The sequence below is a fragment of the Ochotona curzoniae genome, unplaced genomic scaffold, assembly GCF_017591425.1.
Source record: "Ochotona curzoniae isolate NIBS_2020 unplaced genomic scaffold, NIBS_Ocur_1.0 patch336, whole genome shotgun sequence".
NCBI classification, from domain to species: Eukaryota; Metazoa; Chordata; class Mammalia; order Lagomorpha; family Ochotonidae; genus Ochotona; species Ochotona curzoniae.
The window spans coordinates 675,090-698,114 of NW_024466902.1; the positions used below are offsets into that span (position 1 = coordinate 675,090).

General features: G+C 51.4%; 1 protein-coding gene across 1 annotated transcript; it reads left to right on the top strand.

Moving 5' to 3' along the window:
* LOC121167125 (zinc finger and BTB domain-containing protein 24-like) lies at positions 1–19,657 on the top strand. The gene is made up of 7 exons (XM_040996510.1): positions 1–61; positions 1,208–2,151; positions 4,484–4,651; positions 5,118–5,201; positions 5,797–5,880; positions 17,140–17,221; positions 17,906–19,657. The coding sequence occupies exons 2-7, from the start codon at positions 1,236–1,238 to the stop codon at positions 18,654–18,656; spliced, it is 2,085 nt and encodes a 694-aa protein (XP_040852444.1). The 5' UTR covers positions 1–61; positions 1,208–1,235; the 3' UTR covers positions 18,657–19,657.
* The last annotated feature ends 3,368 nt before the right edge of the window (positions 19,658–23,025 follow it).

The window sequence follows — 23,025 nt, forward strand, 5'->3', positions numbered from 1 at the left end:
TGGGCTCCCGCCAGGTGGGCCCCAGGGCCCCGACGCGGGTCGGGCCGGGCGCCCCGGAAAGGTAGGTGCTCCCTCGCGCGCACCCGCCGCCCCGGTGCCCGGTGGCGGCGGGCCGGAGGGGCCCAGGTCGCGGGGAATCGCTGCTCGGCGCCCGGCCTCAGTGGGGGGAATGGAGCACCAGGGGCCTGGCTGCCCTCCAAAGGGAGGCCTCGCGCGGCTTGCTTGCTTATGATTTCATCTTACGGCTTTCTCAGAGTCAGCTTGCATTGGCCGCTTTTTCCCACCCGCTCTCTCGTACGTAAACCGCCGCCTTCCTCCCTTGGCTGGTCTTTTGAGAGAAGCGAGGGTTTCTGCAGGGTTTGTACAACCATAGAAAAGTTAGCGCCGAGAAGGACTTGAGAGATGCTTGATTCTGCCCTTTGCTCTAGTTTTCAGAGGAGAAAACAGACCCTGAGAGGTACCCTGGATACTGAAGGCAGAGAAGATGTTTCAGTAGACTCTTGAATACAACGGTGAAATTTCAGATTGCAGGTGCTGGCTCCTGTAAGATTGCCGGTTAGTCCTCCTGCAGCCCAGCATCCCATACTCGTGCCGGTTGGAGTCCCAGCTACTCCACCTCTGATCTAACTGCCTGCTACTATGCCTGGCAAAACAGCAGAGGATGGCCCAGTACCTTAGGAGCCTGCACCCCGTGGGAGACTGGGAAGAAGCTCCTGGCTGCCGGCTTCAGAACAGCGTGACTGTCTACTTGAGCTATTTAGGGAGTGAACCAGTGGATGGAAGTTCTCTCTCTCTCTCCTTCTCTGTTTGTGAATCTCTGCCTTTCCAAGAAAAACAAATAAATAAGGACCGACACAATGGCTAAATTGACTAATTCTAAAAGTGCCAGGATTCCATATGGGCACCAATTCACGTCACAGCTGCTCCACTTCCGATCCAGCTTGTGGCCTGGGAAAGCAGTAAAGGATGGCCCAAAGTCTTGGGACTCTGCGCCCATGTGGGAGACCCAGAAGAAGCTCCTGGCTCCTAGTTCTGGCCATTGTGACCATTTGGGGAGTGAACCCACAGAGGAAGATCCTTTTCTCTGTAATTCTGCCTTTCCATTGAGAAGAAATCTTTTTACAAATCAAATAAAGATCTTTTGCTTTGAGAAGCATGGGTTCATGCAGGCTCTTCCTATTCACAGACATGATTTTTCTCATTTCAGATCTCAGCCTTCCTGGCCTCCGAAGAAGATGGCAGACCCGGCCCCTGCGCCCCCAGCGCAGCTTGTGGTGGTACACTCGGACACTCACAGTGACACCGTGCTGGCCAGTTTCGAGGCCCAGAGAAAGAAGGGCTTTCTCTGTGATATCACCCTGATTGTGGAGAGCGTGCACTTCCGGGCCCACAAGGCTCTACTGGCTGCCAGCAGCGAGTACTTCTCCATGATGTTCGCACAAGAGGGGGACGTGGGCCAGTCCATCTACGTGCTGGAAGGCCTGGTGGCCGACACCTTCCGGATCCTGCTGGAGTTCATCTACACGGGTCGCCTGCATGCCAGCGAGAAGAGCACCGAACAGATTCTGGCCACTGCTCAATTCTTGAGGGTCTCTGATCTGGTCAAGGCCTACACAGACTTCCAGAATGACCAAAGGAGCCCCGAGGAGGCCACATCCGGGACCCCTGCAGGTGCCTCTGTGGTGGCGATTTCCAACAAGAAGAATGAGCCATCCAAGCGCAAGAGGGGAAGGCCAAGGAAGGTCAACAACAGCTCGCAGGAGGGAGAGACGCTGCTCCAGTCACACAGCCCAGCTCAGAACGGATCACACCTTGGGAGTGTGCCAGAGGAGAGAGCCAAGGAAGATCCGGAACCCACCAGTGAGCTGTGCAGCACCGTGGGGCAGGTGCCCACCAGAAAAGATGAGAACTGCGATGCCAGGCCCCAGGAGGGGCATGAACGCCAAAGTCGCCACAGCAAGCGCAGGATTCGGAGATCAGTAAAACTGAAAGATTACAAGCTCGTCGGGGACGAAGACGGGGACCAGGGTGCAGCCAAGAGGGTTTGCGGGAGGAGGCGGCGGCCCCGCAACTCCGAGGCCCGCTGCAAAGACTGTGGCAAGGTCTTTAAGTACCATCACTTCCTGGCCATCCACCAGAGGAGCCACACGGGTAATGACCCCACCGTGGCTGGTTGGCAGTGGGTCTCTGGCAGAGGGTGATGAGAGATGAGCCTTTGGTCTGTGTACTAATGGCACTCCTATTTGTGTGCCGGCTTTGTCATGAAACTTTCCCAGATGTTACTGTGTTGCATTCTCAAACACAGTCAGTGCCAGCCAGGTGAATCCAAGAGATCTTGCCCACTGGCTCCCAGGGCCGTCCACTCGGTGACAGAGCTGCCCGCCCCCCAGGTGGAGTCCAGTTCCTGGAGTTCTTGGTCCAAGGCTTTGATTCTGGTCTGATGCCTGAGCTTTGCCCATCTGCACCGTAGCTGTGCTGCTCCCTCCGGTGGACAGCTTACGTGCTGGTCTGGCCACTCCCCCTTGTACTCCCTGCTGCCCCAGCGCTGGCTGCTAGGCCCCTCCACAGTGGTGGAAGTGTGTGGATCTGGGTTGTCCCAGCTGAGGGCCACTAGCCTTGGATGGATTTTGAGCATTTAAATCAGCGTTAGCTGGGAAGCCAGCTCTTTGGTCTGGTCTTGGTTCGTGTGGCTGATGACTGGCATGTGGATCCGTGTGTGTGTGATATGCTGCCTTTCAGTTCTCTCCTCTGGGCTCTGTCTCAGGTGCTTAACTCACTCAGCTTGAAATCAGTACATCCATATCCCTCATCCTAATCGTAAGTTCCAAGTTAATAGGCTGGTGCTGAAGGCATCTGTCATCCAGCGGTTGCTGCTTTTTTTTTTTTTTTAAATAAGAATATTAGTTTATCTGAAAGAGTTTCGGAGATCTTCCATCCACTAGCTCAGTTCACTCCCCAGACGGCTGCTACAGCTGGGCTTGGGCCAGACCAATGTCAGGAGCTTCATCTGAGTCTCCCCATGGGTGTCAGAGACCAGAGCACTTAGGCCATCTTCCGCTGCTTTTCCGGGCACATCAACAGGGAGCTGGATGGGAAGTGGAGCAGCCAGAACACAAACAAGCACCTATATGGGCTTAATGTGCTAGGCCACAATACTGCCCCCTGCCTCCCACCCCAACCTCAAAACTTCACATTGATCACCTGAGGCCAGGAATTTTTAAGGACAGAAAGGCGAAAAAGTCTGTATTCCAGTGACTTGGACACAGCGAATGCTTGAGAAAAGATGTGTTGAACTAGAGCAGACTGTCTGGGTTCCTGCTGTTGGTGCAAGGTGCCTATGCACCTGGCGTAAGAAATTAAATCCTCCTGTGGGGCTAGTTAGGGAAGACCAACTGGTACGTCTTCTCTCTCAACCGCCAGGATTGTGGAATGTGACGGTGGCTTTAGTTTGGGTCTCTGTTCTTGTATTTGTGTAATGCCAGTTGGAGCTGCCGTTTAGAAACGCTGGTGCCACTTCTGTTCCAGAACGTTCTCTTCCATGATTTCATAGATGACCGCAGTGTAACGTTTTCTGTGAAAATGTTTGTGTGCTAATACAGAGTTTGTTGGTATATAACGCTTTCTTTTCCCTTGGACGGTCTGCTCTGGAAAACGTTATACTTCTCGTCTATTGCCAACAACTCGGGGGCTGTCCTCAAATGTAGTGATTTGTTAAAGCATCTTGCTGAATCATATATCAGTGAGTTAGTTAAAAAAAAAAAACAAAAGCTACTCACAGCCCTGCAGGTAGAAGAAGAACCTGGAAAGCAGGGTCACGGCAGGACGCCACTTCCTGGCCGAGGCCTGGCTTCCACAGCTTGGGCTGCCTCGGCCCAGGCCTTTTCACCCTCCAAGGGGAATAAGCTTTTCACATCTCACTGTGAGAAGCCAGGCTGCAGGATCTAAGCAGGAGGAGGGGAGTCCCATAAGCTCCCCAAGAACACCAGCTTCTCCTCCTGAGAGAGTTGGAGCAACCCCTAACCTAGGGACCCTTCGTTTCTCCCCAAATGGCCACAACAGCCAGAGCTGCAGCAGGCCGAAGCCAGAAGCCACAGACTTCATCTGTCTCCCACCCGCATTGCTGGGGTGCGAGCCCTTGGGCCATCCTGTACTGCCTTCCCAGGTACATTAGCAGGGAGCTGGATGAGAATTGGAGCAGTTGCGACTCGAACCTACATGTGCCCCTAGTTTCAGTTCTTCAGAGAGCAGTCACCCTTAGCTGGGGAGAAGGCCCATGTCCTGGTCCCATGAGGCAGGAGATTGGCTCTGGGGCCCAGAACCCTTTCCAAGAGGTGTTCATGTAATCCTCCCTCGCCCCTGTTTGTGGAGAGCCCAAGCCTAGCAGTGAGGCTGCCTCTCCATGCCCCTCACTGCTGAGGTAGGCTCCATCTGTTCCAACCTGAAGAGACTCATTGCCTCTGCCTCCTCTCATCTCTCGTTCCAGGTGAGCGACCTTTCAAATGTAATGAATGCGGGAAAGGCTTTGCCCAGAAGCACTCACTGCAGGTGCACACCAGGATGCACACAGGCGAGCGGCCATATACCTGCACCGTGTGTGGCAAGGCCCTCACCACCAAGCACTCGCTGGTGGAGCACATGAGCCTGCACTCAGGTAGCCTGGCTCGCGGATGCCCCATTCTGGGGGGAGGGGAGGGGTGGAGAGTCCTGTTGGAGTCACGTGACTGGATGTCCCCAAAAGGGCCGTGTGCATGTCAGAATTTCAGGGGTATTTGACACAACACTAAATCGTAAGCTGCAGCTCCCAAGCTGACTGCTGTGAGTTGAATGTGCAGATGTCTTATTGAAGCCCCAGAGTTTCGAATCATTTTACTCTGGATGCCTTTAGGAGGCTGCCTGTTCTGCCATCCCCAGCGCCCACCACCTCCTGCCACCTTACAGTCCTCTGCACATATGTGTTTTCTGTGGCTGACTGAGGGCTTTGGGGCTCATAGACATCTGGAAGACGGGGACCCAGGCCCACGGTGTAGTTGCCTTGTTAGTGGGCATTCTGGTTAGCTCTGTGTGTGTGTGTGTGTGTGTGTGTGTGTGTGTGAGCATTTTGTTTTTTCATCTGGCAGGACAGAAGTCTTTCACCTGTGATCAGTGTGGAAAATATTTCAGCCAGAAAAGACAGCTCAAGAGCCATTACCGAGTTCACACAGGTACAGTACAAGGGAGGCGAGGTTAGCGTGGGTGGAGGGGAAGGAAGGCGGGGTGCATTTCTGAAACTGTTAGGTCTTTCATATAGGAAACCAAGCGGTGTCTGGGGGGCTTGAAAATCATCGTGCATTTCAGTTGTTCCGCTGTGGGATCTCTTCCCAAAGCACCACTTGCCCACGAGGGTGACAATGGAATGATTGTCCCTTAGTGAGGCTCCGAGGTGGCCTTACCCACCCTAGGCAGTCAGTCCATACTGCCTCCCATCAACCTCCACCCTGGGTCCTTTTTTCTTTCCTGCCAGCAGGTAAGACGAATAGGGGTCAGAGGCGGGATGATCCTCTCAATCAGTGGGCCCTGCTCACAGCAGGACTTCCAGGGGAGAAAGAGTAACACTGGGCAGGATTGAAGGGGTCCAGCCCTGTAGTCAGGTGCCTAGAGAGATCGTTACTGTTACCAGATGATGAAGAGAACTCTGCCTGTGAAAGCACCATATTGAAAATGATTGTTTTTCAGGGAAGAGCTTTAACACAGATGACTGAAGAAATGCAGGGAGAGCGAGCGTATATGCACTCACACTTTTTTTATTGTTGCGACAAGGCCACTCGTTGCCGGAATGCAACCACTGCCACCGCAAATTCATGGATGTATCTCAGCTGAAGAAACACCTGCGCACACACACAGGTACAGCCTGCACCACCCTCCTCCCCAGGGCCAGTGATGTCTTCCTCCTTCCTCCAAGCCTGTGTCTGGAATGTTCCTTATGCAGTGGGCGGGGTTTCATAAGGAGATCCTTAAAAAGTCTGAGGCAGAAACTGGGGGAAAGTCGTCACTTGGTAGTTTAGCAAGACGAAATCACTGAGCGAGCCCCGTTGCTCCGTGGAGACTTACCTCGTGCCACAAGATACTCTGGTCTGGCAACTTTTAGGGAAAAAAACGAAAAATGAAACTCAGGAAAGATAGCATGGGCACTAAGAATTTTTTTTTAACTTTCTCCCCAGAGCCAGCACCTACAACTTAAGCTTGCACTCCACCTCCTTCCGCCCAGCTGGGACAGGGGAGGAGGAAGCAGGTTAATTAGAATAATCCAGACTTTCAGGGAAGAACAGAGAAGGAAGCAAGTGAACCTTTTATAATCTCTTCTGGCAAGGATCACGGGTTGAAAACACACCCGTCAGGTTTTTTGTTTTTTTTTTTTTTAAGATTTATTTTATTTTTATTGGAAAGGCGGATATACAGAGAGGAAGATCTTCCGATGATTCACTCCCCAAGTGAGCGCAACGGCTGATGCTATGCCGATCCGAAGCCAGGATCCAGGAACTTCCTCCGGGTCTCCCACGCAGGTGCAGGGTCCCAAGGCTTTGGGCCATCCTCGACTGCCTTCCTGGGCCACAGGCAGGGAGCTGGATGGGAAGAGGGGCCGCCGAGATTAGAACCGGCGCCCATATGGGATCCCGGGTGTGCAAGGCGAGGACCTTAACCACTGCGCCGCCGCGCTGGGCCCACTCGTCAGGTTTTCTAGGAGGAGGTTTTGCGTTGTGGCTAGGCTATTGAATGATTGTGTTAAACTGTCAACTTGAATTGCATATTGCATTGGTTTATGGTACTTTAGACATGGTTGTTATAGACAGATGGAGTATCCCTAATCCCAAATCCACACTGCTCCAAAATTTGCAACTTTTTGAGCACTAATCTAATGCCCAGTGGAAAATTCCATGGCTGAGCTAATATCCTCAAGTCACACACAGGTATGCTGAAATTACTGCATCAGGCTACCCTCAGTCTGTATGTATGCTGTGTTTATGAAACGAATGAATTCCAAATGTAGATGTGGGTCACATCCCCAGGATATGTCATGGTATAGTGACAGACTTTCCAACACGCAAAACATTTCTGGTCCTAAGCAATTTCCAGTATGGGACATTCAACCTAAGAGTCCATGCATTTCTGATAAAGTGTGAATTCTGTGCAAATGGTCTCTCTGCAGTCTTACTACAGCCACTGTCACCAGGAAATGTCACTCAGCTGTTTAGCATATTTACTGAGCAGTTACTAAGGACCTGGCCCCCTCTTGGGCTCAGGGCACACCACAGTGACCAGGAAGGACAGAAAGAGGCTGGCTGGTGAGAAGCCAGCCTCTGAACAGAGAGGTAGAGCAGGCACGCACTGTGTGCTAGATGGCAGTGGGCTCAGAGGCTGGGACGTGGGAAGGGGAGTTGCCCTCCTCTCCGGACACTGGTTTGGGAAGACCCCACCAATGAAATGGCTTTCTGGCTGGAGGTGAGAATGCTCGGGATGTGGAGGGGAGCGAGCTGGTCTTCTTGGACAGAGGAGCATACATCCTGGGTGGGGCACAGCAGGTGCAGAGCCCTGAGCCCTAAGTGCAGTGTGTTTTTGACACAGAGAATAGGAGGGAGGTGAAGGTGGGCGACAGCAGGGACAGCTGGAGTCCAGGGCGCCTGGTGACTGTCGTTTCAGCTGCACACTGCAGTCATGTCATGGGCTTTGTGAAAACAGCCCGCCCCCAACCCAGAGGCTCTGAGGTCACCTGGCCTTGGTATGAGTATAATTTATGTTTTTCTTTTAAAGATTTATTTTTATTATTTTTTTATTGGAAAGGCGGATATACAGAGAGGAGAGACAGAGAGGAAGATCTTCCGTCCGATGATTCACTCCCCAAGTGAGCGCAACGGCCGATACTATGCTGATCCGAAGCCAGGAGCCTCTTCCGGGTCTCCCACGTGGGTGCAGGTTCCCAAAGCTTTGGGCCGTCCTCGACTGCTTTCCCGGGCCACAGGCAGGGAGCTGGAAGGGAAGCGGGGCTGCCGGGATCAGAACCGGCACCCATATGGGATCCCGGGCGTGCAAGGCGAGGACCTTTAACCACTTGCGCCACCACGCCGGGCCCTATAATTTATGTTTTAAAAATTTATTTATTTACTTGAAAGGAAGAATGAAGGCGCAGCACAATAACATAGCGGTTAAAGTCCTCACCTTGAATGCTCTGAGATTCCATATGGGTGCCAATTCTAATCCCAGCAACTGCACTTCCCATCCAGCTCCCTGCCTGTGGCCTGGGAAAGCAGTTGAGGATGGCCCAAACCTTTGGGACCCTGCACCCACATGAGCAACCCAGAAGAAGCTCCTGGCTCCTGGCTTCAGATTGGCTCAGCAACAGCCTTTGCGGCTGCTTGGGGAGTGAACCATAGGTTGGAATTCTTCCTCTCTTTCTTTTCTCTGTATATCTGCCTTTCCAATAAAAATAAATACATCTTTGAAAAAGAAAAGAAAAAAAGGAAGAATGAGGGGCTGTCTTCTACCCACTGGGTCATTCTCTAAATAACCCCCAACAACCTGGGCTGGGCCAGGCTGAAACCAGGAGCCAAGAACTTCATGCAGCTCTCCCACAGGGGTGCAGGAGCCCAAATACTTGGACATCTTCAGCTGCTAATGTGCCAGCTGAGTAAAACAGCGGGATTTGGAACTGGTACCCATATGAGATGCCAGCATTTCAGGCAGTGGCTTAATCCACAGTGCCATTCTTCGAAGTGTTTTATACTTCTTTTTTTTTTTTTTTTTGGACAATCTTTACATAGTTAATATGGGTAAAAAGGTTCAAGGGCTACAGGAAAGTGGGTAAGATTATTATTTTTTCCATATTGTTTCCTTCATGTTTAAAGGTGGGTATTAAGGGAGAAGGCCCACCCAATTCCCCACCCTCCCCAGGTCCCGGATGTAGGGTATGCTCTGAGGTTCTTGCTCAAGTGGTTTTGATATTTCAACAGTTATGAATCGCTGCCAATCTTGCCACTCCAAGCACTATGAGGTCCTTGAAGAATCCACTGATTGACATAGTCCATCATATAGCTGAGATGGTTGGTTGACCTGTTCTGTCTTCTCTCTTTTCTTGGTTAGGATTCTGAGTCCAGCATTTTGATTGGGGAGATCTCCAAAGAAACTTTGTCTGAGGTGTGCTCAAACCAGATTCTTGTATGTACTAGCAAGTACAGGGCCCAGCACAGTCCATCGCCCCGATCAGCTGGTGGTTGCAATTGCTGGATTGGTTCTGTTTTCAGCCCCGACTTCCACTGGAACCAATGGGTGTTGCAGTCCAGCCTGGTTCTGCCCAGCACATACTTGGCCCTCGCATAAACCAGTGGGAGCTGCAGCCTAGTTGGAGCGACCCGCAATAACCCCCACCAGGCCCGCCCCCTACCCTGGTTTGCCAGTATGTGTAGCAGTAGTCCAGTCTGTCCCACACCCCATTCCACCCCAGCCCCTGTCCTGGTTTTTGTGCCCTCCCGTGGAAGTGGTAACCCAAGAGGGATGAGCCCACTATTTCCCTCCCAGGCCTCTCCCACTCCCAGATTATGCACTCTCCAGATGGTTCTGTGGTTGGACTTGACAGAACTAGCCCCCATTGCCAGCCTGTGCCAGCTGATGCTATGGCAAAACCCAAAAAACCCTCACCCACTCTAATTATGTTTGCACCAATTGGAATAATCAGCCCAGCCCGGCTTTTCCCTGATCTAATCCACATGAGGTGCACAGGTATTGTAGCCCTGCCTAGTCTGGTCTGCCCCCATCCCAGCCCACGTTCTCCTGTGGGAGTAGCTGTCCAGCAAAAGAACCCTCCCTTATTCCCCTGCCAGCTCTGCCCCCTCCCTTCCTTGTTCTCACGCTTGCTGGTTGGGCGCTGTGGTCCCTTCCCGTACAGGCAACCTCACCTTGGCATTCCGTATTGTGCACTAGTCTTTGTTGCGACCGAACCTGGCTCGACCCACACTGTTCTGGTGCTTGGATTTGCCAGTGGATGACGTGGACAGATTCAGCCTGGTCTTCCCCCGACCCCTGCCAATTGTATGCCAGTGGGTAACTTTCCATGGCCTGTTCTGGGCTGTTTCCTATCATGTTTCTTGCGCTTACCTGCTGGGTCTGTGTCCTGCCAGAGGAGTTGCCCAGGCTTTTCCATCAGAACCCCTCCCAATGCCAGGTTTCAAGCTTACCAGTGGGTCCATGAGCCAACCCTACTCGGTCTACCTCCTGTCATAGCAGGAACAGTGGCTTTTCCTGCCTGGCCTCCGACCCAAACTGGTTCTTGCTGTTGGATGTTTCAGCCCAGCCATGGTTTGTCCATACCCACATATGGCCCACACATGGCTCTTTGAGACCTTGCCTAGTCCATCCCACATCTATCCTGGTCCTCCAGGACACCAGAGGGTGTTGGGGTCTGGCCCAGCTCGGTGCATCCAATCCCAGTCCACACTTGTGCCAAGGGAGACTACAACCATTTCCAGATCAGAACACAGCCCCCATTCCAGGTCACATGCCCCTTGGTGGGAACCTCAACCCAGCTAGGGTTGTCCCCTTAGCTCCCCAACCGGGCCTGTTCCCAGCCATAGATCACACACATGCCAGTGGTTGCTCTGACTCAGCTTGGCACAGCCCCTCACCTGTCCTGACCTCTGCCTTAGACACTGTGGCTTAGTGTTCCTGGCTCATGCAGACCAGTAGGTGCAAGAGCTCGGCATGACCCGTGCTCCATCCTGGTCTCTAGTTTTGCTTGTGGGCTACCCTGTCCCATGACCAATTGACACATTTGCCAGCTGTTGGAGCTACTTTGCCCAGCTTGTCTGACCCCCAGGTCTGGACCACATGTTCACCAGCGGGAGCTATGACTCGCCAGGGGAGTTTCCCAAGTTCCTCCACTTGATCCACTCCCAGACCCAGTTCTCATACATGCCATTGGGTTTAGGCCAGTGCCCGGCACAGTCTGGCCTTCCATTTGGCCTTGTATGAGCTGGTTCTGTTGTTGTTTTGAAGATTCTATTCCCCACCCTCAAAAGGCAGTTAAGAGGAAGAGAGAATTTTCCAACTGGTGCTTCACTCCCTAAATGGCCATTATGGCCACAGCTGAGCTGGTTCAAAACAGAACCAGGAGCTTCTTCAGGGTCTCCCACACGGGTGCAGGATCCCAAGGCTTTGGTCCATTCTCTACTGCTTTCCCAGGCTTTAAACAGAAAACTGGATCAGAAGTGGAGCAACTGGGGCTCTAACCAGTACCCATATGGATTACCAGCATTTGCAGGCAGAAGCTTAATGAGCTACACTAGCATCCCAGCCTCATAACATTTTTTAAAGTTCCCCTGGTGTGTATTCAGGCTTATTAAGAATTTGGAAGCCACCTCGTAAGGACAGAATTGTGCCCAGGTGAGATGGCTTACCCAGAGGGTAGACATGGCATGACATGCCATGGAACTTGGAACATGACAAAATCTGTAGCCCTTGTGTGGGTGGGCAGAGGGCAGGTCCAGCAGGACTGGAGAATAAGAGCACTGTGGGAGACTGTAGTAGTGTTGGGGTGTGGTGCAGTAGAAGTGGTGGCAAGTGACCAGAAGGAGGAGCACATAAGATAGTTCACATTTGCATGTTGCGGTACAAGAAGGGAGACCAAGGCAATCAGAGGAAGAAAAGCTGGGGATGGATGCGCCAGCAGTTGCAAGGGTTTGGGCACTCTGGGCATGGAGTGGACAGTTACACACTGAGTCTGGAGCTCAGGAGGATGTGTGGGCAAAGGCGGCAGCTTACATGTAGACACACAGGCCTGGAGGTCAGGTTGTGGTGGAGCCCGGGTTGACATGGGGTAGAACAGAGTGGGGGGTAGTTGGGCCACATCAGCAGAACCAGAGAGGAGACACCTCACCCTGGCTCTGTCACCTCAAGGACAGCCCAAGGGGAAAGTGGACTGCACATGTTTGGCTGACAGGAGATAAGATAAGCAGGGCCATGTAAAGGCATCAGTGCACTGTGGAAGAGGAAAGAGCAGGCCCAGGTGGAAACCAGGGAGGGCCAAAGGCCGTGGGCTTGGTGTTGGTGTTAGAAGTCACCACCCTTGCCCCACTGTGGGCACCAGAAGGCCAGGTCCAAAAGCACCGACTGTGCCAACACCTTGGGTTTTCACTCACAGACCCTACCAGGTGAGACAGTCAGGGAAGTTCTCTTGCTGGAGGGATTAGGGACATGTGGGCGATACAGGCAAAGAGTCAGGTAGGCAGGAATCCCAGACCCTGAGGGCAGCCCTTGTCCTGAGGCGGAAGCTGCTCGGGCATGCCGGACCAGGCTGTGCCTGGCTGATTGAAAGAGCTGATAGATCAGCAGAGAGTTCACTTACCAATGGGGTCCCCTCTCCTGATATTAGTGTACCCAGAAAACTGAAGTCTGAGCTAGGTGAGCTGAGGCCAAGGCAGGGAAGTTACCCCACCATGGAGAAGCTGCTCACATGCAGGCCCCTGCCTCTGGCGTCTCTGACCCTTGGCTGGCGGTAGGTAAACAGTAGTTGTGCCCAGCATGCCCTGGCCTGTCCAGGGCCTTGTGGTAAGGTTCATTAAGCCGTTCTTTGATCCCCTGTCTTGGTTGTGTTGGGAGCGTCCTATGTCTCCTTGTCTGTTGAGCCCTTCCAAACAGCTGATTCTCATCTTCCTGAAGGTCTGGGCACCACTTACCCTCACAGGCCCGCTCCGGGGCTCACACCAGGAAAGCCCAGCTCAACTCAGAGCCTCCTGCTGTTGGCTCACAAAGGGTTGCAGACTCCTGTTCACCAGCAGCAGCAAGCAGTGCTGCAGGGTGGCAGACCCCAGGCTGTTCTTTTTTCTTTTCTTTGTTTCTTTTTTTTTTTTTTCAAGTGTATTCATTTATTTGAAAGAGTTAAAGAGAGAGATCATCCATCCACTGGTTTACTCCCTAAGAATCCTCAGTGACCAAAGCCACACCTATCTGAAGCCCGGAGCCAAGAGCTTCTTGTTCTCCCACATAAGTGGCAGGGGCCCAAGCGCTTAGTTCATCCTCTTCTGCTTCCCTAGTCACATTATAGGGAGCTGGATCAAATGCACTACAGTTAGGACTCGAACCGGCACCCATAGCAGATGCCAGTGTTGCACACAGCAACTTTGCCCATCACAGTGCCAGCCCCCAGTTTTGTTCCTACACTGTCCATCCTGAATTAGCTTCACATCCCACTGGCTGAGGGCCCACCCCCCCAATCAGTCTTGCGCCTCAGTTCTGCCTCAAGGGTCCCCATGGCCCCCTCCTTGACTTCCTTTAATTTGCTCGAGCAGCTTATGGAACTCAGAGAAACATCTCCCTTAGGGTTACTGGGTTTGTTACAGAGGATAAGATAAGGAGATGTGTGGGCTGAGGGACGCAGAGCCTCCTGGCTATGTCAGGTTGTCCCTCCCCCTTGAGCCTCCTGAGTTGATGTATCCAGAAGCTCCCTACCCTGCCCTCTAGGGCTTCCATGGAGAGCCACTTGCAGAAACCTGCCCAGAGTGCAGACAAGCAGGGTGGAATGGCTGTCATCGGATGCCTATGACAGCTCGAGCCGGCCAGACCTTTCCAGGAGCTTCCTTCCTCCCAGCACAGGACAACTCTCCTCCTGACCTGGGGTCTCCGTGGCCACTGTCATATAGGACTAGCCAAGTAAAGGCAGAGCTCCTGTGACTCTGCCTTGCTGGAGGGGGAGGGAAATTCCAGTTTCTGTGGACATGAGAAGGAAGGGAACTGTGGACAGAACCCAAAATAGACCTAGTCTCACACCAGCATAAGTGACAGAACATGAATATCCTAAGGAAGAAAACATGAGTGCCCCAAACAGAAGCCATGGGACACCTGAAGGGTATGTCACGGAAGATACAGGAAGATGTGAGGGCCAGGAAAGCATCCCTGGTAGCTGTGCTCATCATCCGAGAGAAGGAACATGCACTCTGCCTGTTGGGTCGGTGAGTCGGGGAGGAAATGGCTTCTTTGTGCTGGTGGTAGGAATATAATTTGGAAATGAAGGCAATGTAGGCTGAGGCCTACTCTTACCTTGGTGGCTTCCTCTCTCTACAGACTCAGAGTTCTCTGGAGGAAACTCCAATGACAATATTAATATGGCCAGGTCGAAGCATGCAGCCAGGAACTCCCACCTGGTCCCCCTAACAGGGGGCAGGAGCCCAAGTACTGAAGCCTTCCCTGGTGTCAGGAAGCTGGAGCAACTGGGACTTTAATGGATACTCTGATATGGGGAGGCACACCTTGCAAGCAGTGGCTGAATCCACTGTGCCACAAGGCTCACCCTCCAACAAGGTTTTGTGAGGATGCACAAGAATGATGGGTACCCTTGTTCTTGGCCAAGGAGGAATCTGGGGCAGGTTTGCAAGGCCCTAGTTTCTGATTGGTTCTAGTAACAGGACTGCTCCCCTGTCAGTGCCCATTTCTCTCTGAGCTGACTTGGTTCTGAATTGCTGACAGGCTGGCGGTAGAGTACAGAGCCATAAACCAGATTAGGAACGAGAGATAGAGAGAGCACTGGTCTGACATGGGGTGGTGAGCAGCAGCAGCCAGGTGCAGACAGGAAGGAGACTGTGGAAAGAAGCAGACAGCAGCCTCGATCAGGGCACTGGGTAAATGGTACGGCTGAAAAGGTGGTGCCAGTCATGTGGTATGCACCAGGAGGTGGGAGGAGCCATGCTGAGGAGAGTGGGAGCTGAAAGGCTAGTGAGAGAAGGCCTGGCATTGCAGACCAAGGAATGGGGAGGGTTTGAAGGTCATAGCCGGGCTGAGGAAGGGCCAAAGTACTGAGCAAATAAATACTCCTGGGAGTGAAGGCGAAGCTGGGCTAGAGGGGCGGGGGGGGGGGGCAGTAGAGGAGCTCTAGTAAGTGTTTGTGCACAGGTGCCAGGCCTGGCCCCTGGGAGGCAGCAGGAGGCAGGAGGATGGAAGGCGGTGCTAGGGTCATAAGGAAGTTTTACAAGAGTGCGTTACACAACGGCAATGAAAGCAAAGGGCAAAGGTGTAGGTATGAGTGGAGTCACCCCAGGGTGCCTCTGCAGAGCCCCTGCAGCTGGCCTTGCTTTCACCTGTGTGCTGGGAAGATCAGAGAGGTAGATTTCTAGGGTATTGGGGACCTTCTGCCTGCATGAGCCCCCACCTCACATCGCAGCTAGCCCCTGCTCTCCCCTCTAGTTAATGGGGATTTTGTTGCGTGCTTCTGATCTACATTAAGATGTCCTGATTCTGTTTCTGGAAGACAACAAAACAGCCCCTCACTCTGTGTGTAGACTGGCATCGCTGTGCAAACTCTGCAAACACTGAATAAGTACCAGTTGATATGAATGAGGGTAGTAGGGTCCAGAGCAGTCACATTCTGGGATCCATCATTAAACAAGGGGTTGTGGGACTGCATGCCAAGCCGGATTCCAGACACGAGGTGCTAGGAGTGGGTGATCTTACAGGTGCTTGGTGTTGTGAGTGGTTGTTCTTCCTGCAGAGGGGACAGATGATGAAATATAATCTGTGGGAGGTAACTGCGCTGTTTAATTAGAAAGCAGGCAGTGTACTTGGATGGGCTGTGGGGCTGCTAGGAAAACCTGCGGTGAGACGACACCTGGAGAAGGAGCTGAGGCAGGTGAGCCTCTGTGAGATAAGGTCATGGGGATTGAGCTAAGGACTATTGAACTAGGGGTCACTGAAAACAATTCAACTTTTCTTTTTATAAAAGATTGATATTTGTTTGGAATGCAGAGTTACAGAAAGAGATAGATCTTCCATCTGCTGGCTCACTGCCCAAATGGCCTTGATAGTCAGAACTGAGCCTGGCCAGTTCTGCATGTGGGTGCAGAGGCCCAAATAGTCGGGTCCTCTTCTGTTACATTTCCAAATGCCCTAGCAGGTAGCCAGACCAGAAGTGGAACAGCCAGAACTTGAACCTGCACTCATAGGGTATGCCAGCATCACAAGCAGCAGCTTCATCTGCTTTTCTTTGTTTGTTTGTTTGTTTTTACTAATCTTAAATGCAGAGCAACAGAGACAGATCAGTCTTCCACCCATTGGCTCACTCCCCACATGCACAAAACAGCTGAGACTGAGCTGTGCAGAACCAGGAGCTCCCATCTGGGTCTCACACATGGGTAACAGGGGCTCAAACACTTGAGCTGTCATCTGCTGCCTCCCAGGCCCATTGGTGGGGAGCTAAATCTGAAGCAGAATAGCCAGGCCCGCATTCTAAGCACTCTGATGAGAGATACTGGCGTCCACACTGGTTGAGCCCAACTGAGGCATAGCGGCCACCCCAAGCTTTACTGTTTCTTTCTGCGAGTCCAGAGCCCCCAGAGCCTTTTCCACGGAAGCAGAGAACGGCTGGACCCTGTGTCTAGGCTCACCCTGTTCACTGAGTAGAGTGTAGGTGATCCCAGAGTGGGAGCAGGGGCTGCAATCAGTGCCCCAGGTGAGGGCTGGCGGTGATGTGCATTGCAGGTGGCATTGGAGGCGGTGAGGACAAGAAAGACTGTGGAAGTGTTTGGAAGGCAAATAGGAATGGAAACCATAGGCACATCCCCCTGGGATGCAGAAGCCCTCTGAAGAGTTGGGCAGGCCACCTCACAGGCCATCAGTGCTCAGGGTAGAAGACATAGGAGTGAATGTCTTGTGTTCCTTATTTCCCATGAACGCTTACTCCAGGAATGAAAAGGGACAGGCAGGTAGCCATACATCCCCCACCCTATAGAATACTGTGTATTTACCTGTCAACCAAATGACCCTTTCCCAAGCATGTCCTCCCTCACACCCAGAACTTGGGGTGGCATCCTGTAACCCCTCCCCTTTCCAGGCTCATGGAAAGCCAGGCAAGGGGAGGGAACCTCTCTCTCCCCCAGCAGTCACAAAATGAAAATGGAAACATCTCTCAGCTAGTCTCCCTCTAACCACCCTTCCCTTTTCTCAGTTTAAATGTTTTGAAGGTGAAAGCTCAGACCTGACACTTTGTCCACGATCCTCTTGGTGCATCGCACACCATGCACGGGGACAGAGCAGGTGCTTGACCACAGAGGGTGTGACTGCCGCTGTTTGCCCTATGACGGAGGCGTGTTCTGACTTTTTGGTTTCCCTGATCTCTTTTGCTTGTCTTAGGCGAGAAGCCATTTACGTGTGAGATCTGCGGCAAATCTTTCACAGCAAAGAGCTCTCTGCAGACCCACATCCGGATCCACCGGTAACGTTGCGGATGTCTTCTGGCCGGGCCTCCTGTGAGCGCTCGGCGGGGTGGGTGCAGGCTAGACTTTCCCACATCGTTTATTACTGTGTTTGATCTTTTTAAGAATGAAATTCCTGACCTAGGCAAAATTGGCAGGAGCAATTCTAAACTATAAAAGTTCTCATGACTGATGTCATGTATCAGATTTTGATTGGGGGTCAAGACTGGCCCAGTGCTTAAGCCTTCAGTCAAAAGTAGAACTTTTACATTTGACATTTTTCAGATGTTTTGGGGTCACAAAAGTTACTCTCAAGTTGTATTTAGGAGTTTCTTCTAACTGCATCCCAAATAATTGGGTACTTACTGCTCCAGATTTTGCATCTTGATATTAGTCATATAGACTTATTTGGCATGAGCATCCAAGAATTGGCTGTGAGAGCTAACAAGAAATGAAAGACTTCTGGGTCATCTCTTTACTTTTGCGCCTGAAACACACACTGTGAAACCATAGACTCTTAACGTCTAATGAAGCCGTGGATGTAACCTATGCCATATCCAGAGGTTAGTAAGGGAGCCTAGGACTCATGACTCATAGGCTGGTTCTTGTTCCTCAGTTATCAATCACTTCCCCCTGCTTATAGTCAGGAAGAAGTAGAAAATGAGTGTCCCAGCTTTTCCAACCCACCGTGTCTCTGCTCATAGGGGAGAGAAGCCGTACTCCTGTGGCATCTGCGGCAAGTCCTTTTCAGACTCCAGCGCCAAGAGGAGGCACTGCATCCTGCACACAGGCAAGAAGCCCTTCTCATGTCCCGAGTGCAGCCTGCAATTTGCTCGCCTCGACAACCTGAAGGCCCACTTGAAAATTCACAGCAAAGAGAAACAGGCATTGGAGGCCAGCAGCGCTCCTGGGGCTGGTGGCAACAGCGGTAGCAATGCCAGTAGCACCGAAGAGGTCCGGAACATCCTCCAGCTGCAGCCGTATCAGCTCTCGACCTCAGGGGAGCAGGAAATCCAGCTCCTCGTCACCGACTCCGTGCATAACATCAATTTCATGTCAGGGCCCACCCAAGGCATCAGCCTCGTCACTGCCGAGAGCACCCAGAACCTGAGTGCAGACCCTGCTGCCAACCTGACCCTGCTCACGCAGCAGCCGGAGGAGCAGCTGCAGAATCTGATTCTGTCGGCCCAGCAGGAGCAGACAGAACACATGCAGGGCCTCAACATGATTGGAAGCCAGATGGAGCCCTCTGCAACAGAGCCCTTGCACGTCATCACGCTGTCCAAGGAAACCCTGCAGCACTTGCATGCCCAGCAGGAACACAGCGAGGGGCTGCATTTAGCAGCCAGCGCTTCAGACCCGGCACAGCACCTGCAGCTGACCCAGGAGCCAGATGCACCGCCTCCCCCTCACCATGTGCCCCAGCCCACCCCGCTAGGCCAGGAACAGAGCTGACCTGAGAACACTCAGACCAGATCCCCACAAGCTGCCATCGCCAGGTCATGAACGCATGTGGTCAGGCTCAGGGAGACTGTGACTACGAGACAGCCAGATGGCCAGACAACAGGGAGGACGTGCTGCTTCCAGGCAGCAAAGCCTGTGTGTGTGTGCACGCGCGTGGGAATGTGTGTGCCTGTGAGGATGATGTCCCATCCGTAGTACCTGTTTGGATTTAGGGTTTCATAGCTGACGAACGCTTTTCATTTTCATCTCCTACACGTTCTAAAGACTGGCTCTTTGGGGGCATTGATGGAGACATTTTTTTCTATTAAATATTCACAGCCACAGGTTATGGTCTTACTGACCTTCCCAGTCATATCTGTAAATTTTTTTTGCAACCCAGAAAAGTCAGTCATAGGTTAAATTGGGTAGAGTGCTTGGTTCTCCTTCCTCATTTCGATTAGGCAAAACAGTTGCCACCCTAGCTCGTGACATGATGTCAGAATAGGAGGTTTGCAGAAATTATCCTTTTAGCGCTCTAACCATCATTGTGTGTTCAGTACAATGGGCCCATCAGGTCATGCTGAAGGTGGATTAAACCCATAGGCTGTGTTTATAGCTAAAAAGTTCATATAGCAAAGCTAAGCCTATATGGACTATTTTAATTCTACATTCAACTTTTCTGAAAAATGCGGGTTTATTTATTTCTTAAAAAGGGTATTAAATTTTTAACTTAAAAATCTAATTTAAGTATGAAACTGAATCATGGCATCCACCCAAAATAATTTCAGAATCTCAGTCAAAAATAACACTGGACTTTCATGATGAAGACCGCTTAATTATCCTAGGATGTAATGTTTTAATTCAGTGTAATTTTAAGTACTAAATATGCCCTACAGAATTCAAATTGACTTCTGAAAACATTGATCTGTGTGTGGTGTTTAATATGTTGCTGGAGATGGAAACGTATTACATGTTTTTATTCCAGACTGGGTTATGTCCAAAAAGTAGGTGCATGCAGCTTAAAATTATTTCGGGGTGGGCATTGTGACCTCAAACCACTATTCACTGCTTTTCCCACTCTGCATCCCATGTGTGGGTGCCTGGCTGAGTCCTGGCTCCACGTCCTGTTCTGGCTTCCCGCTAACACGTACTGTGGAAGGGAGCAGCTCATGACTCAGGTCCTTGGAACCCTGCCACCCACACGTGAGCTGGCCTAAGTTCCCAGCCCTTAGCCTGTCCCAATCCTTCCTTTTTGCTTTTCAGTACAGAGGAAAATTTAAAACATGCGTATACGTTAATGTGCCAATCTGCTGGTTCACTCCCAAAATGGTGCAGTATCCAGGACTGGACCTGGCCAAAACTAGGAGCTTGGAGTTCAACCCAGACCTTAGAGGAACCCATGTACCTAAACTATCACCCAAGCACTCCCAGGGGCACTTTGGTTAGCTGGAACTGGAAGTGCAGCTGGGACTCAAAGCAGGCTGTCTTGAGACTGGGCTACAGACATTCCCTTGTGTTCTTTTCAGTTATCAGTCGATTAAAAGGCAGAATTAGAGACCACGTGAGAGAATCTTCCATCCCCAGGTTCACTCCCCAAATAGCTACAGTGGTCAGAGCTAGGCCAGTCCAAAGCCATGAGCTTCTTTCCAGGTGTTCCAAGTGGGTGCAGGGGCCCAAGGACTTGGGCCATCTGCTGCTTTCCCAGGCACGTTGGCAAGGAATTGGATCCAAAAAGGAGTAAACTGGGTCAGCAGTTTTACCTGTTACATCACAGCTCCAACCCCCAGACATTCCCTTAATTATTACACCAAATGCCTGCCGAAGCCCCACACCGACCAGCCTTGCTAGGTCAGAACTGGGCTCTGGGAACCCAATCTGAGTTTCCCAGTGAGTAGCTGAGCCATCACTACTGCTCCCGTTCCAGGTTCTCTTTGAAGAGGAAGCTGGAGTCAGGAGCAGAACCAAGATTCAAACACAGATACTGTGACATGGAATTCTGGGGCCTTAACTGCTGGGCTGAATGCCTGCCCCTGATAAGGTATTCTGTATCCTCATTTACATACCACGTCTGCAAAATCTGGAGTACATGTAATGCTTCCTGTCCATTTCAGTGAAATGCCAGTGTTCGTAGAATAGTGCCTGCTCTATACAATTTACAGTTGGAAATCCAGGTGTCAGGTAGCTGCAGACAGACTTAATTTCTTTTTCAAGGACTGAAGCAAGTTAGCAGCTTTCACATTTTTATTAATTAAAATCTGGTTGTATAGCCCCTCTTGCAAGTGCTCCCTCACATGTGGCTGTTGGCTCTCCCCCTGTACTGGATAACTTGATATCCAGTCCCAGCCGTAACTGGATTGTATGACCAAAGGGGAACAAAAAATCGATAGTTTTACCCATCGAACCCCTCTCTGTGTCCCACATACCCATTCTGCCCTCTGAAGGAAGTCCCTCTTTTTGAAAGTACAATGAATTCTGTCCCAAAAGGAAATGCATCTTGTGCGTGGAAATGCTTCCAGTTAGACCGCCAGTGTAGCGTTTCACAAGACATATTGTACTGCATGTGCAGTTTTTAAAGTGATCTCAACTAGTGCAGAGTCACCACTAGTGTGTGTCCGGCAATAGTAGAAAGCCTTTTGGCTGCTGAAACACAGCCTGTTTGCGCAGGAGACTTGGTTTGCTCTTAGGAGAGGGCAAACCTTGGGATGACTGGAACTCTGAGGTGCGATTAAGGTGTCCCCATGCTTCTTACCTGCACCCCTTTGCGGCCACTTCCTGTGTCGCACCTGCTGTGAGCCGCAGGTTGAGCCATGCCGGGACACAGGAGGTTCCCGTTGTAATGCTTTACACTTTGGTCTTCCCAGGCGGCATGGGAGTGAAACGGACCTGTACCCTACCTGAATGCTGCCCAGGCCCTCGTTCTGCATTACTCTAGAGCCTGGGACTCGTGAGGCACCCTGAGGTTGGAGCCAGAGCTGATGACATACAACTGCTGTAACAGCACAGACCAGTGGTTTAAGCTACAAGATCTACTTTCTTGATGATTCTGGAGGTTAGAAGTCAGATCAAGGTGTCATCAGATTGGTTTCTTCTGAGGCCTCACTCCTTGGTGCCCCCTTGCTGTGTCCTCATGTACATCTTTCTTCCAACCTTGTGAGGAAACTGGTTGTGTTGTGTTAGGACCCACCCAAATGACCTCATGTAAAGGCTCCATCCCCACCTGCACACCCATTCTGAAACGCTGGGGATTAAGATATTCACGTATTGACTTGGAGGGAGGGAGGGCACCACATCAGCAGTAACCTCCAGAGTGTGAAGTGAGGAAGGGGGCAGGGCGTGGGACACACCACTTACACCTACTTGAGACATTCCTAGGAAGTAAGTGGGTATCATTATACCTGTTTCACAGATGAAAACATCAAGGCCCAAGAGTTGCAGGGCATTGCCTGAGGTCCTACAAGGAACAGCAGAGCCAGACGTGGGACGCAGAGCTGCCATGGCATTCTGCCATGCCCACAGGATGGGTTCCATCAAAAGGACCTACTAAAGGAAAAGAGAAATCAAAAAATGGGGAGCTGTGCCTGCAGTTGTAACAGGCTTTTTACATAAAATAGTAAAAAATTAGAATAACTACCATTTTAATCATTTGAGAGAGGAGCAAGCAAGCAGGAAGAGATTGAGATCTTTCATCTACTGTCCCACTCCCCAGATGCCTACAGCCACCAGGGCTAGTGCAGGTGACAGGAACTCTACCCAGGTCTTCCATGTTGGTGGCAGGAACCCAAGTAACTTGGGCCAGCATCCCCTGCCTCCCTGGTGCATTAGCAGAAAGCTGGATCTTAAGTGCTGAGTGGCCAGGACTTGAACCAGGCATGCGAAATGAACTGGGGGTGTACCAAGCAGACACTAAGCGCACTGCACCCCAGTGCATGCCTCAGTAAATGCCAGTTTAATATATCAGGAATTCACTACTCTTGACTTAACCCTTAATCAAAATTTACCAAGTGGGTGAAAGTTACTACTAAGGTCAAAGTGTCTTAGCTGACATAAATCTAGACCTCTCTTGGAGCTTTGAGAGCAGATTTGATCCAGTAAGTACTAAGGTACAGCCATATCTTACATCTCCAAATTTGTGTCCAAATTCTTGGGAGTCAAAAGAAAGCCTTTATTTCTTTGCTTTTTGTAATAGCAGTGTTGCATCCACTCGACCACTAAAACAGAATGATACATTCACCGGTGACCGTCACAATTATATTACAATGAGAGGCAAGGCAACCAACTGAGCCCTTTACCCGAGTGTGGCCCCGAACAGCACTTTTATTGGGGCAGTTTACAAAAGCTTGTTGTGGCTGGACCTCCTGTACCCATGTCTTCTCTGGTCCGT

Excerpts from the sequence above, each read along its gene's own strand:
- LOC121167125 (XM_040996510.1), top strand. The coding sequence starts at position 1,236 with ATGGCAGACCCGGCCCCTGCGCCCCCAGCGCAGCTTGTGGTGGTACAC. Across the intron at positions 4,652-5,117 it reads GCACATGAGCCTGCACTCAG|GACAGAAGTCTTTCACCTGT; the intron begins GTAGCCTGGCTC and ends TTCATCTGGCAG. Across the intron at positions 5,881-17,139 it reads ACACCTGCGCACACACACAG|GCGAGAAGCCATTTACGTGT; the intron begins GTACAGCCTGCA and ends TGCTTGTCTTAG.